The sequence below is a fragment of the Chionomys nivalis genome, chromosome 6, assembly GCF_950005125.1.
Source record: "Chionomys nivalis chromosome 6, mChiNiv1.1, whole genome shotgun sequence".
In the NCBI taxonomy this organism is placed as follows: Eukaryota; Metazoa; Chordata; class Mammalia; order Rodentia; family Cricetidae; genus Chionomys; species Chionomys nivalis.
The window spans coordinates 83,198,055-83,213,322 of record NC_080091.1 but is presented as its reverse complement, the minus strand read 5'-3'; the positions used below and the strand labels follow the sequence as shown (position 1 = coordinate 83,213,322).

The 15,268-nt window shown below is 33.5% G+C and overlaps 1 protein-coding gene across 10 annotated transcripts in view; it reads left to right on the top strand.

Moving 5' to 3' along the window:
* The window catches only part of Epha5 (EPH receptor A5), a 285,266-nt gene that overhangs the window by 150,976 nt on the left and 119,022 nt on the right, over positions 1 to 15,268 (top strand). For 4 of the 10 annotated variants that reach the window (XM_057771261.1, XM_057771258.1, XM_057771260.1 and 1 more), the window contains exons 4-5: positions 211 to 366; positions 4,039 to 4,374. The exons of 3 other annotated variants lie outside the window; for them this stretch is intronic. In XM_057771261.1, coding sequence (XP_057627244.1) covers positions 211 to 366; positions 4,039 to 4,374 — 492 coding nt within the window. The remainder of the gene's footprint in view (positions 1 to 210; positions 367 to 4,038; positions 4,375 to 15,268) is intronic. 3 more of the 10 variants (XM_057771263.1, XM_057771262.1, XM_057771264.1) reach the window with 1 other exon arrangement.

Below are 15,268 nucleotides of genomic sequence, written 5' to 3'. Positions count from 1 at the left end.
ATGTACATTCCATGCGTGTTAATTTGAACATTTGATTATCTGGATGCTAAGCTATGTGTGACCAGGGAGCGTCTGGAAAATTCTTGAAAGTGGCCCAAAGACTGCCTTCTCTGTAGCTTGTGTATATGCTCGTCAAAATAATACCTTAGTCACAAGCAAGCACTACTTCTGTTCCCAGGAAAAAGCTTAGTCTCTCGTTTCTCTTGACAGTGTGCAGACCTGGGTTCTTCAAAGCTTCTCCTCACAGCCAGAGCTGCAGCAAATGTCCACCTCACAGTTACACCCATGAGGAAGCTTCCACCTCTTGTGTCTGTGAAAAGGATTATTTCAGGAGGGAATCTGATCCGCCCACAATGGCATGCACAAGTAAGGAACCCCGTGGCTATTTGGTGATGTTCCCTTTCACCAGTTTGTAGAAAAAGCATAATGGAGCCTGTTCTGTTTTGTGAACAGGCCCCTCTAAAGCAGGCATGTTACCCATTCACGGTGCAGATCCTTTTCCACATTTTAAATTAATTCCTTGGGTAAGCATTGAAAAATAAATGTCCTCTTATGATAAGCTGTCAGAAGTATCCTTTTCCCTCACTTCAAATTCAACATCCGAGGCACTAATAAACAATTCCTTTTATTTTGTGGTTTAATTTAGTATACTTGACTTCAGCAAATCCTTTTATCTTTTCACATCAGATTTGTTATATAATTCCTTTGAAGACAGTTTTCTGAACTTATAATTACACAACAAATCACAGCTTAAACAAGTTCTAGCTTACATGACTAAGCTGTGGGGCTAGCCAGACAGAGGCCATTTTCAAAATATAAAGACACAGTCCGAGAACATGACTATCAAGGTGGCAAATCAGATGAGAACACTATATAAAGCCCAAGTTTCAATCTAGATTTTCATGCAACTACAATGTGTCTTTTTAGTTAAAGTTATTGACCATTATAAAAGCTTTACATGTGATCAAATAATCAGTGTAGATTATATATTAAGCACTATTATCAATATTTCTAGAACATAAATACACATCTACCAAATTATATATATATTTTTAATTTTAATATATTTGTGGAAACCTAATGTGACTATTTATACACTTAAAGATGGTTGGCTAACAAAGTTCCCCATCATTTGCTTGCTTGGTGACTATACTTGTAGATATTTTTTACTAGCAAAGTGTATATAATAAGTGAGAAAAAGTAAGTATAAAGAAGAAAAGTAAATATATCTTTCTTTACAATGTGTACCACTCGTAGCCTGCCTTCACTTTGTTAGTTGCCAGTTAACTGTATGTACACTAAATAATGTTCATGAGACTATACATTTTTCATTGATCTATTGACAGAAAATAGTATTGATGACATTACATAAATAATCACAAGTTGATTTTAAACAAATTTCAGAGTTTTATATATAACTGAAAAATCACTCTTTGTAAACCAAGGGTAATGATTTTGTTGACCAAATGATTAGCTACGAAATACCTTCTCAATAAGTTAGAGTAGTAGACACACTTTTGTTGTGATAGTTTACTGGAATGATAAAATATTTTGTTACAGTGGAATTCAAGCAGTGTTTAATATGTAAGATGTCAGTTGTATCAAACAGCTAATGGGTGTATCAGAAGGACACACTAAAAATATGGTGTCAGATCATTCCATACATTTCACAAAGGTGTGTATTTGTAGACTGATTTAACTGATCCAGCCATAGTTTACATTTGTAACATAAATATGAATGTACATTCTGTTTATTTTTTTATTTTTGGACTCAAAGGGAAGGCTTTGATTCGGTGGTAAAAATTTCTTAACTCTCCTTTGGAATTAACGTACACAGATTTCACATTTTCTACATCTTCAGCTCTGTGGATTTCTACTATTGTGTTCAAAGGAGTAATTGATAGTTGTTTTTACTAGTATCACTTTGAGTGTGTGTGTCTGTTTTCAGTTTCATTCAGAGTACCACAGCCGCTCATGATCCCATTATGGCTGGCCTGAGTTTCAGAAGATCTTCAGCTTTGTTCTGCCGTTGACATTTTGTACTTGTCTTTATGATTGAAATTCCTTTTAAGATATAAATTCTGAGAACAGAGTTTTAGGAATCTCTCAAACAAAACCAAGCAGAAAAAAGCCAAAAATCTGATGAATATACTTAAGCCAGGAATCTTTCTCTCAGCTATCCCATGGTCCACACATCTTAACGACTGTTAAGACTGTGGCATGTTTTAGATGCAACCTAAGTTGAATCCTTTAATTTTACTATTACTACTTAGTATCACTTGAACTTTGTTTTCTTGGTAATGTATGACCTACAGCTGTGGATGTGCTATTACCAGAGTCTTAAGTAAAAGAAGCCAGCCAGGCATACTTTTGTTGATTTAGAACAAAGAAACAAATGCAAGTAGAATTCAGTTGGTAGCAATAAATTGGAATTTAACATGCCTCAAGTCTGTTTCATCTTCTTTCTTAAATGCTAAGCCCATTTTTTACCTGAAATTGTACTATCTCTAGATTTTTCTATTAAATAATTCAAAGTCTGTAATAAATAATAATACTTTTATTCATATCTCTAAATATATTTGTGCATTAAAAAGTGGCTGTTGAAATAGTAATATGGAAGAATAAATGCATATAATATTTCCTAAGGTTCTGTGATGGGCATTTTGAGAATGCTTGAGGGAAGCAAGCTAAGACCTTAGATACAGAGTTGTTCTATTTAAATGTAGTTGTAAAACTGTCCTAAACCCCAGTTGTCTTCTTAAATAACCTTTAAATATATTCATCAAAGATGGTGGAGTTATATAAGGTTGAAATAAAAATTGAGACTAACATTTATTTGGAACACACACATATTAGGCTAACTTAGCAATATTAATTCATATTTGTAATTTATTCAAATAAAAGAAGACTCCATTTCACTACTATTAGGGAGATGTACTGATGAGATCTTTGTCTGGCAGAGTTACTCACTTTGAAACTTACACAAAGACTAAGTCTCAAACAATCATAAGGGCAAGCTTGTTTGAGAACACGTGATCACATAACATTTAAAGCTGACTAAAGTTTAAATACTTAAACATTTAAAATTTTAACTTATAGAAGTTCATTGTTTCCTCTTTGTACATGAATAATTAGGTTCTGAAACAGATAAAATGATATTGACTGTTGTTATCATTTAGACGAGAAAGCTTTTAAGCAATCAAATCTGTCTATGTGTCAAAATTAAATGTGTGATAAAAACTACATGAAATTAGAAAAGCTGTCACAGTATTAGTCCAAAATGATGTATCTCTTAGAGTATTTTAATAGCGTGATTTTTTTTCTTATTGTAGTAAATGACAAGATTGAAAATATCCCATATCCCCAAACCTTTTCTACTCACATTGCATCATCTTTACTAGAATTTTCAACCTCTGTTAAAATTCTGAAGTTGAATTGCTGTAAGTGAAAGAACCTAGTTTCTAAACAGTGGTCTTGACCTTCTGCTTTTATCCCTGAGCCATGTTCTCTCAGGAGAGCTTCATGTTCTGTTCATTTTCTATGCATCCAATTACTTTTCTGTAGAATCTAATGTCAAGAGTCATCTAGAAAAGTTCTCCTTTTACCAATGCTGTTGTTTAACAGAGACTTCATAGTTACTTTCAATGAGAAAGCATGTTATTCAATGTACAAAGACTTGGATGTTTTTGGTGCAGTTTAGAAAGCTTTTAAGCAAACATAGTTACTATGTTTTTAAGCATAAACATTTATGTAACATTTCTGTAAATAAATAGATTTATTCCATAATTATGAACATCTAGTTTAATAAAAACATCTGATTCTATTAAATAAGTTTATACCAGATGAAAAGGAAATGCTGATTTTTATGTTGGATAAACACCACCATTTTCCTAAAATTTTAATTTTTAAAAATTATTATAAAATATGACATAAATATTAATTATAAATTTAGTTTTCTCCGGGCCAGGAATTAGTATGATAAAGGAAACTAATGAATATCATCTTAAATATGTTTTCTCACTTTACTTTGCAAACCAGGACCCCCCTCAGCTCCTCGGAATGCCATCTCAAATGTTAATGAAACTAGTGTCTTTCTGGAGTGGATTCCGCCTGCTGACACTGGTGGACGGAAAGATGTATCATATTATATTGCATGCAAGAAGTGCAACTCCCATGCAGGGGTGTGTGAGGAGTGTGGAGATCATGTCAGGTACCTCCCCCAGCAAATCGGCCTGAAAAATACCTCTGTCATGATGGTGGACCTACTTGCTCACACAAACTATACCTTTGAAATTGGGGCAGTGAATGGAGTTTCCGACTTGAGCCCAGAGACCCAGCAGTATGTGTCTGTAAATGTAACCACGAATCAAGCAGGTAAGTGTCACGTCCAACCCAACTATATATTTTACAATTCGTTCTGCCAATTTCATCCCTAGCCAGGACTTAATAGACGAAGTCTTATGAGAGAATGTCCTCAGCATGCAGAAGGTCAAGACTTAAAAGAAACTATAGCTCAAAGTATAGTTTACCTTAAAGAGAATGTTTTCTTAGTGCAAACATCCATTGACAAAAGACAAGAGAGGTATGTTTTAATGAATTATTTCATTAAACATACATTTCTGGAGTAATTCCTTTAATACCTATTACATGTCATTTATATGATATATATAGTATGTTTTATGTTTCAAATCTACATTTTGTTGCTTTGTTAATGTCAAGAGTTCTTTTTAAAATTAGTTTGCATAGTGTGCTTTATTTGTGGTTTTGTTTCTTGCTTTACAGAATAGCAACATTTTCTTTACAAGCTATAATGGTCGTTTTTTTATTTTTTCAATTTTATTCAAATATGCATCATTTTTTTGCCACATCCACTTATGAAATAGAACAATTGTTAGGTGCTGTAAAAACTCAAAACACATTTATTTTCAAGTTGCAATCTTGGAATTATAAAAATGTCAATGTTGGAGAGGCAGATACACAGGCCTGTTTCAGCTGAAGATTCTTTTGTTCTTCAGTGTGTGTTCTCCTTTACACTAACCAGCTTGGCGTTCTGTGCTGAGACTTCAACTCACTGGGTGATCATAAATCTCTCAGTATAAGAAAGCATTGAAATCTGCCCCTTGGCTTGCACATGACTGCAGTCATATTAACCATCACAAGTGTTCAGTAATGTGAACTGTCATCTGTATTTGGATAAATGCAGACTATAATGCTATAGCCTCAGGCTTCTGAGGTAAAATCTTTAACTCTCAACAATATTTGATTCTAAGATGAGCTACACAATATCATTTTGTAAATAATAAGAACTCACTGAGATGTTCTTCCTTGGGAGAAAATTTAGTGGTTTTCATTATCTTAGCATCTTTATAAGATACTCCTTAGTGATAAGCTATATGAGAGAGTAACTTTTTCATTTTACGGACATTACCAACAGCCAACAATATTTTGTAGTTTTCTGACTTACTGGCATCTTCTAAGTACTATGTTTGTGAATTCAACCTTCAATATGTAAAATGGCAAGGAAGTTATTAATACCCAGTAGCCATTTAATATCAATCCTGTAGTTAGTACTTTTTGTCATTAAAGGAGATATTTATGTCATTTATGTCTAGATGTCACAGTACCCACAATAAAATCACTGTAAACTTATTCCTTAAGTTTAAAACACTGTTTTACTGCGTGTCACTAATTTGCATTAAATAAATTTCATTTCCACCTAAAATGTGAATTAAAGAAACTTTTCAAAAGAATTCTATTTAGTGCTACTATGGCTAAAGCATCATTAAGTTTCAGTGTCACAGGAAGTGGGCTTTGTATTTAGATTTTATGATTGCATTTTTAAGTATTCAGTTTAATTTATACAAAAATACTTTTTAACAAATTTTAACTTAAAATTTTAAGTTCTCAAAGGATTGATTTCTATAATGTTTATTTTGTGATTAAAAGATTACAAATTGTACTAGCCTCAACAGATGTTCTGGTATTTACTAATCAATATGTTTTGAGTGCTACTAAAACATAGATGAAGCCGGGCGATGGTGGTGCACGCCTTTAATCCCAGCACTCGGGAGGCAGAGACAGGCGGATCTCTGTGAGTTCGAGACCAGCCTGGTCTACAGAGCTAGTTCCAGGACAGGCTCCAAAGCCACAGAGAAACCCTGTCTTGAAAAACCAAAAAAAAAAAAAAAAAATGAAAGAAGAATGTTTATTCAATATGAAATTTTGCATTAAGCTAGGAATGAAAACTGATTACCCAAATATGTCTATAAAAACATAAAAATGATTACTCTATGGAAATTTATACAAAAATTAAAACATTTTCCAAAAACTGATATTCTGAGAAGTTAAATATTAGTGATACTTGTTTATATTTGTTTTAATTAACTATAAAGTTGAAAAAAGTAAATAATAGATTTATATTAAACATTATGTAAAATGTATTTGTAGAGTAACAAGAAATAATTCTAATTACTTTCATTGAGATTTTCTTGGCCAAGAAACGTAACTCATGGAAACGAGAAGGAGAAAAGCAAGGGAAATGTGATGTAAGACAAAGGAAGTAAGATTCGGTCATGGGGAAAAAAGAATGGTAGAAGAGTAAAATCTGAATGGATTAAGACATAATGAGCTCTCTTTGAAACTAGAAAGGGAATGAGAGGCTGAATATGCATTCAGTTATAACTGTGTGCAAGCACATAGAAAAACAACAAAATTGAGAGGTTTCCATGTAACAATATTTCTCAAGTAATTATTTAGATTTACTTATGACATTAACATTTTTCAGTTTTATCCTTTTACATAAAATCTAGAACACATATAATTCAATATGCATTTAACAGTACATCCTTTAAAAAATATTCTACTGATATAATTTAATTTGAAAGTGTTTCTGCTCACAAAATATTGTACACATTCTATAGCCTTGTGAATATATTTAATTATTTTGTTTAAATAACGGTTCAATGGCCATATTTAAACTAGGATTTTAAAATTCTAATACATGCACATATATTTTTAATACTAAATGATCAGTTATTTCTAAATAACATATCAAAATTATTACCTAATTTCTTAGTTGGGATTCTCTATAGTAATGAAAGTTAAGGAATGAATCTCTCTAAATAGAAAGAGAATTATTAGAATGACTTACAGGCTGTAGTCCAGCTAATCCAACAATGGTTGTCTATGAATGGAACAAGTATCAAGTAGTTGTTCGGTCCAGAGGCTGGATGTCTCACCTTGTCTTCAGCATACGCTGGAATCTGGAAGGTGTAGGCTCTAATGCTACTGAAGGAATAGACTTGCTAACAAGTTGGCAATGAGCACAACCTTCCTTTACTCCAGGTCCTTATATAGGCTTCCAGCAAATGTCATGGCCCAGTTTAGAAGCAGGTCTGCCCACCTCAATAGATGTGTATTGAAAGTGTGTCTTCCCACCCGAAAGATACATATCAGAAGCCAATGTTCTAACTTCAAATTAGGGGAAATATCCCTCACAGGTGTGCCCTACTTTTGTGTCTTAGTTTATTCAAGATATAGTCAAATTAACAAAAAATATAGCTATCACTCTAGTTAATATTCAAAAGTACAGAAATTTACTTTCAATAGGTGAAAACTTTCAGTAAAGGATCTCTTATTTCATATGTGATTCTCAAGCCCTTAAACTGTTCAGTCAGCAATGTATCTAAGGTTCTCTCTAGTGTGGGAGCTTCATTTTCTGGATCTACTTTAGGCAATTAATTATGGACATCTTGAAACTACAGGAATTGAGGTTAATCTATAATTTAGTATTCAATAATTCCTCAACTCTCTCTTTCTCTAGAATACCTAGAAATAACTAAATATGTGTAATTGAATCTAGAAGTATTAATGATGTACAATAAAGGATTATATTGCAAAGTCCTCCTTCAAGTTAAAATGCTCTTCTAGTCAGCTAAAGGATTGTGTGGTACAATAGCTTAGCCAAGTATGAAAAGTATTGAGACATCATGAATCAGTTGATCACTGAATGTGTATTCCACAGATTTTGAAATTCTTGCTGGTACAGATCATAAGACCTGTTATTCTAGTCCAGGCAGGCAAGCTATCTGCATATTTTGCAGCTCAGCTTCCTCTGATTATTATGAGATTCATAGTTTCCTTCCGCCTGATAAGATGACATGGATCCCATTTGCCTCTTCTCTCTTGAGCCTTAGAGTAATCAGGAAGTTATTTCAGCACAACTCAAATTATGTGTCATAAAATACAGATATCAGAAATTATTAAAGTTTCAAAAATTATACTGACCTTTTATTTTTTCTTTGATGTTATGAAGAAAATATCTTATTGACCTTTCAGGAGATGCAGTTAGTGCAATTGTAGAGGGTTTTAACCAAATTGCATTTTAAGATTACTATTTGTGAGTCATCAGATTTATTTTCATTGGTAAATTAAGAAATCCGCAGTGGACCACATTTCATTTTATATTTATTAAATTACTTGATAAAGATTAAATATTTGTGCCAGCTCCAAGGAGTAGTGCATAATCTGCATTCCCATATTGATAGCATGCTGAATACAAAGTTTACATGCTTCTTTATCAAGGATACATAAAACTTAATCTCATACTTATTTCTCCATGACTTTTCAAATTTAATTATAGATTCATGGGAAAGTTATATTCTAGCAATATTTTGTCCCTGCTACTAACTAGATAATTGGTTCCCAGGAGTCAGATGGAATGTTGAACACATGGGATGATATTTGGGCCAAAGAGAATTGCTTTCTATTAGTAGTTACCCACCTAACAAGGGTGTGCATTTGGTATGAAACAAATACAGATGGGCGCGGGAAGACTTCAGTAGACAAATATATCAGAAAAGCCTAGCAATAAAGCTTTTAGTAGTTGAAGTAAATTTCCAGTCACTTAGATCATTCCAATCATCTAATCATTCCAATACTCAGGATTTCACAAGTCTCAACATACATTTGTCTCATTTATTTAAAGGACAAGCAAATAGATTTAACTGCTCCTGTAAACCAGGAATTCGATGGGAAATACTTAGATTCTATTGTTGATATTAGCCCCCTCACTTGTGAAACATGAGATACTTGATGACTCTATTAACACACCTTGATTATCTCAAGCTAATAAGCTAACTTAAACTTCCTTTCATAGCCATATATCATTTAAACACACTCGGCCCTTTACATAGTTTTTATATCTAACATATCATCATAACAAATGTGGTATGATTTTAATGAATAAAATATTAATTTCATGAAGTGTTTTATGTGAAGTAGAACGTATATAGAGATTATATGCCCCTACAGTTATCAGAGAGTCATCTTCTAACTAGAAGACCCTTGCTACACTGGATGTCTTAGTAAGGGTTTCTATTGCTGAGGCAAAATACCATGATCAAACAGCAACTTGGGGAGGAAAAGGTTTATATGGCTTACACTTCATCATTATTGTTCATCACTAAAGGAAGTCAAGACAGGAATTCAAACAGGTGGAATCCCAGGACAGAAAATTGTGCAGAGGCGGTGACACAGTGATGCTTACTGGCTTGCTTCCAATTACTTGTTCAATCTACCTTATAGAACTCAGGACCAGCAGTCAAGGGATAGCACCACCTCTATGGGCTGAGTCCTTCCCCATTAATCAGTAAATGAGAATATACCTTACATGTTGATTTCAAAGAGTGATTCCTCAGCTGAGTTTTCTTCTTCTATGATGACTCTAGCTTTTGTCACGTTGGCACACAAAACTATTCAGTACTCTGTAGTATAACTAGTTGCTCACTTTTCTCTATTCAAATTCCTTTTAAAAGTCTGTAGTGAGCATCCCTTCATGACTCAGAACAGTTCCTGTATTTGCATTTGCCTTCTCTTTCTCATAGCTCCCTGAGGCTGTGGGGAGGTGAAGGCTGAAGACATCCCATTCAGGACTAAGTGTTTCAAGGTTTCTCATTCCATGAAAAATTTTCAGTTGTGAACCTGAGCATTAGTTTTCATGAACTGCAAAACATAAAATCTCAGATGACATCTGAGAGAGACAGTTAGCTATGGGTACAGCAGGATTTCATTAGGAGTCATTTCATTGCTCTGTTCCTTTAAAATAACAATAGCACTTGATTTTCATATAGGCCTATAGACTATCCAGTCTTAGGCTTTTAGCTAGCCAGCATCTGGCATGAGTTACATATCATGAATTAGGTCTTAAATCTAACCAGATAGTGGTTGGTTACTCCTTCAACATTAGCTCCATTATCACAACATGTCAATCAGACATGTCACCATTATAGATCATACAACTTGTAATTTGGTTTCTCCTCTCGTAGTGTACAGAATAAGTTCTATGTTCCATGAACAACACTTGGCAGGGATAAAGGATCTAGTTATGGACTAGATCTACTTCTCTATGTTCAATGAATCATATAAATATTACCTTTAGCAAGAATGATGCAATCAATTTTAAGTGCTCTGAATTTGCATTCTAATCATTTTACTATGGCCAAAATATTCTATAGCTATATCTGTTGTTTATTTACCATCAGTTGCACTTACAACTGTCATATATCCACTTTATATTTTAATTATGCAGTTGTATTTTGTCAATTCTATACATGTACATAGTGTTACATTTTCTTTCCTCTTTACACGCTCCCTTATCTCCTTCCTATCCTTACCAACCCCAGCCTTTTCCACACTATTTTATTTCTTCTTTCTATTTTGTGGTTCATTTAACTTAGTCAAGGCCATATGTCTGAGGATTGGATTGAAACAATCAACTGGAACATGGTGTGGTCACTAGGGCTTACAGTACTAAAACCAATGACCTCTTATTTTTCCTGAATCCATCCAAGGAAATAGTTCAGCTTGAGGAGTGGAGGCCCTGAGCCATGCCCCCCAAAATGCCCTAGTGTTGTTGAAAACATTCTTGATTCTTGTATAAACCCAGACAAGGTATGTAAAGAAGCTCTGAGTTTACGATTCGAATATTTGTCTGATCCAGACAAAAGCATTCCATAATCTTTCTTCCTGTCTTCCAGCTCTTTTATTCTCCCACCCATTTCCCATGTCTCCTGCATGCTTAGTTTTACAAAAGTCAGGCATAAGGTATAACTACTTTCGTCATTTTCTTTTTTAACATTATAATATTGACAAAATAATTGAGTATAGCTCTACAGAAGCGTTTGTAACAGTGGTTGATGGAATATTCTAGAGCCTCTCACTCAGTTTTCTACTGCTCCAATAAAATAGCCAAGAAAATTAGCTTATGTGTGAAAAAGATAAGTTTTCCTCTCTGTGTAAAAAGTCTCAACTCATGAGTGGATGAACAGAAGTGAGGCCTCTGTTGGCATCCCATGTGAGGAATAGAGAAAACTAATCTCATTATCTTGGGAGCAGAGAGGCTGTGGAAGATGCATGGGCCCACAAGACGGTTCGTACTCATGGCCCCAATTACCCAAGGATCTGCTAACAGACCTCCATTTTTAAAAGTTCTACCATCCCCTGATATCATTAGTGGGCAAGCGAACTTGTTAAAACAGGGTATTTTTCACATATTCAGTATTTACACTTCACTTCCCAGTGTTTTCTGACATTATTGGTTTTAACTATTACTCATGATTTGTTGCTAAAGTACCTTTTCTTTTTTATTGTTTTTAATGAGCTGTTCATTTTTTCTTCACTTCCCTCCCTTCCTTCCATCTCTCGTGATCCTCACTCTCCCAATTTACTTAGGAGATCTTGTGTTTTTCAGCTTTCTCTATAGATCCATGCATGTCTTTCTTGCTAAAGTGAATTTTCACAAACTCCATAACCAGAATTTCTGATTCCATTCATAAAAGAAAAGGAATAAAAGTGTGCCATCTCCAGGCATAATCACAGAGCACAGGCAGACACACACAGACAGACACAGACCAATTATACTGTATTCCCTTTCGTGACTCATCTGAGGAGTGTCATCTGCCTGACGATCATCTGGGTACCAGCTCTAAGTCTGCTTTTATATGCCAATTCTGGCTGCAAACTTACTGTCATTCCACACAAATGTGTTCTATTAAGTGTTTCCTCTAAAGCCATCGAAGTCTAACTCAGTTGGGAGTCACAGGTTCCAGGTTATTGGTATGTTCAGTCATTCATCTCATTGGCATGCATCTTATGAACTTATTTGCACAAAGATGCATATTTCATATTTGTGATTGATACATTTATATTTGTGTCTAAATTCACTGTGATATATCATTTGTCTTTTGTTAGTAGTCCACAAGAACATGGTATTTAGAGCACTCTGAGTGGTCTGGTATCACGAAAATCTTTTTAGTGTCCTGTAAAGATGTGGTATAACAATACGCTTATACACATAAAATCAGGTTTGTACCAAGCACACACAGGATTCCTTCATGAGATTATAAATACAGTTTACTTAGAATACAAAAAACATTTTTGCCAACAATATTTAAAAACTTTAATTTTGTGTTTCTTCTAAGTTGATTATTATGTATTCAAATAGCAACTCGTTATTAAGTACTTTCTGCTTTCATTGTACTCTGTTGGGCATACTGTCGTGTATAATCTCCTGAACACTATGAAAAAATAATAGTCAAAGACATCTTCAAATAGAGGATTTTCATTTCTTGTGAAATAGTTGAAAAATAAAACCTAATATAATTATGCATAGAGAGGCTGGAGAAATAAACAAGCAGTTGAGTATGTTCTTGCAGAAGACCCAGTTTTCGTTCATAGCACGCATACTGTGTCTCACAACTATCTGTAATTCCAGTTCCTAGGGATTCAATGACTTTTTCTGACCTCTGAAAGCTAACAGACATGCACATGGTGCACAGATACATGCAAACAAAAATAATACTTGTAAAATAAATCAAAATATGAAAATAAAAATTCTGCATAGCAATTGTATCAAGCCTTTTATACTTTAGGGACAGGACTGGCCAATTTGTTAACTCCATATACTTTCTCTCTCCTTTATCACAGATATCGTTCTATAGTAGAATTTTCACAGAACTTGTGTAGTCGTGATATTCAGCTTCATTTAGTAAAAGAGGAAATAATCAGCAAGGCAATTCTTTTGCTAGCAAAGGTGCAAAGTGGCTTTGTTTTTGTTCCCTAAGTTGAGGGTGGCAGGGGCACAATGATAAACAATTTTAACTGTTTTTGTTGTTTTCTCTTTAAATTGTTATTCCTTGTTTGGAGAGATCTTTGCTGCTGATGACCTCTGTGTTGAATGATTTGTTAAACAAAATATATGTCATAAAATCTATATCATAATATTACTTGGCTATTGGAACATTTTCAATTACTTTGATATCATAGATTGTGTAAATAATTGTCAGTTCTTTTGAAATATTGTTAGAATACAGTATAAGTAGCTTCTCTGGTTTGAAGTTTGATCTTAAAATATCAACATTTTTTGTCACAACCAGAATCTTACTTCAAAGTCAGATATGATGATATGTGTCTTTAATACCATCATGTTGGAGTTAGTGGCAAGAAAATCTTTAATATTTCAAGAGAAACTTGGTCTGCATAGTTAGAACCTGACTCAAGAAGAAAGAAGTCATTCATAGACGCTTTATTCTATAGATATGAAGTTATTTCTATTAAACAAAATATGTTTCCAGTGTGAGATATTTTTTAAAAATTGTTTTTGCTTCATTACTAAGATGAGAAAGAAAAGTTTTTTGAATCTTGAAATCAGGTATGTCTGTACATATGACCCATACTGTAAAGTGATGATTAAATTGTCAGTTAAACAATGCCTTCATTTTAGACTTTTAGAAACAGTTAAATACAAACATAGTATTATTCCAACTATGAATTTTCTCCACTTAATTATATTTGATAGCTAATGTTTATGTTTCTCTCCACTAAAATTGTAGTAGCATTTGAAGAGAAATATACTCTGAGTTATGTGTCTTTAGTTTGATTTTTTTCCATCAAAATTGCATTCAGAATAACCTACCTGTATTTACAGGTGTGCGTGAGTACTTGATTTGTTAACACAATTGAAAAGGGAACAATCACGTTTCAGAAAGTGTACTTTAAAAGAGTAAATTTTTAAGTATTTAAAAATTGTAATTGCCTGAAAATTAATGGTGAAGGATATTTTTTGTTGTTGTTGTTCTTTTCTTATCAAACATATATGGACAAATGATGCATATGGTAATTGAAAAAACAAACTGAATTAATGTTATATCCTAAAATGATGCTGACATAAATTCCCTTCAGAAGGAAACGAGACATGTTTCTGTGTGATTTATTTCTTTTTCCTTATGTCTGTAGAGGACTAAAAGTGTTAGCGCTTTGTACCTTAAAACCGGGACATCGCACATGTAATATAAGGTACTTTTCAGTGAGCCTTATTTTCTGTTTTTATTATAAGGTGCTGCCATTATCTCTAATCTACCATTATTTATGCTCCTCCTGAAAATAAATCAACACTATATGCCAATACACTACCTTAAAATCAAAAGAAAAATTATCTCCTTTTTCTGGTGTACTCACTAGCAGAAGAAAAATAATCATCCTACTAAATTTAGACGGTACTTCACCAGTTTGCCTCAACTTCTCCATCAATGTCTTCAGCTCAAAATAATGCAGACTTCTATAATGACTAACCATGACAACTTTAAAAAAATAAATGGTATACGTCTTGTCAGGAACTTGCATCAAATTTGCAAATAAACTCCAGTTTAGCAGCAATCTGCTCTTTGATTTTCTTGCATTTGTTTTACAAAGTGAGTAGTATTTATCATATCTAATCAGAATTTACCTTAAAATTCTTGATTATATATAGTGTTTAAAATTACTTTAAAGATGTTGATAACAATGGTGTTAATTAAGGAAAAGGAACTTATCACTATGCATCAAGCTCGGAGTTTTCTGGAGACATTATAAGTAAATCTTTCAGCAAATGTTCTAAACTCTTTCTGGTAAAGTTATAAATAGATGCGGAATCTGTCTGCTGCCACTGAAGCTGATCCCCTTTCCAAGGAACTCCTACAGACTTCTTCTGTGGCTCAGACATCCAGTTCTTCTGATGTTTATTCTCAGAGACTAATATATGTCAACATTTACTGATTCATATATAGTATTAATTTTAAATTTCTAGCTAGAATGTGTAGTGATTTCTCTTCTTCCTTCTTTGCTTTCCTCCCTTTTGCCCCTTTGTATTTTTTCTTTTCTATTTTGTTCCCTTTGTACATTCACAATGCTAGTAATGATGACTCTAGTTTTTCTCTCTCTCTCTCTCTCTCTC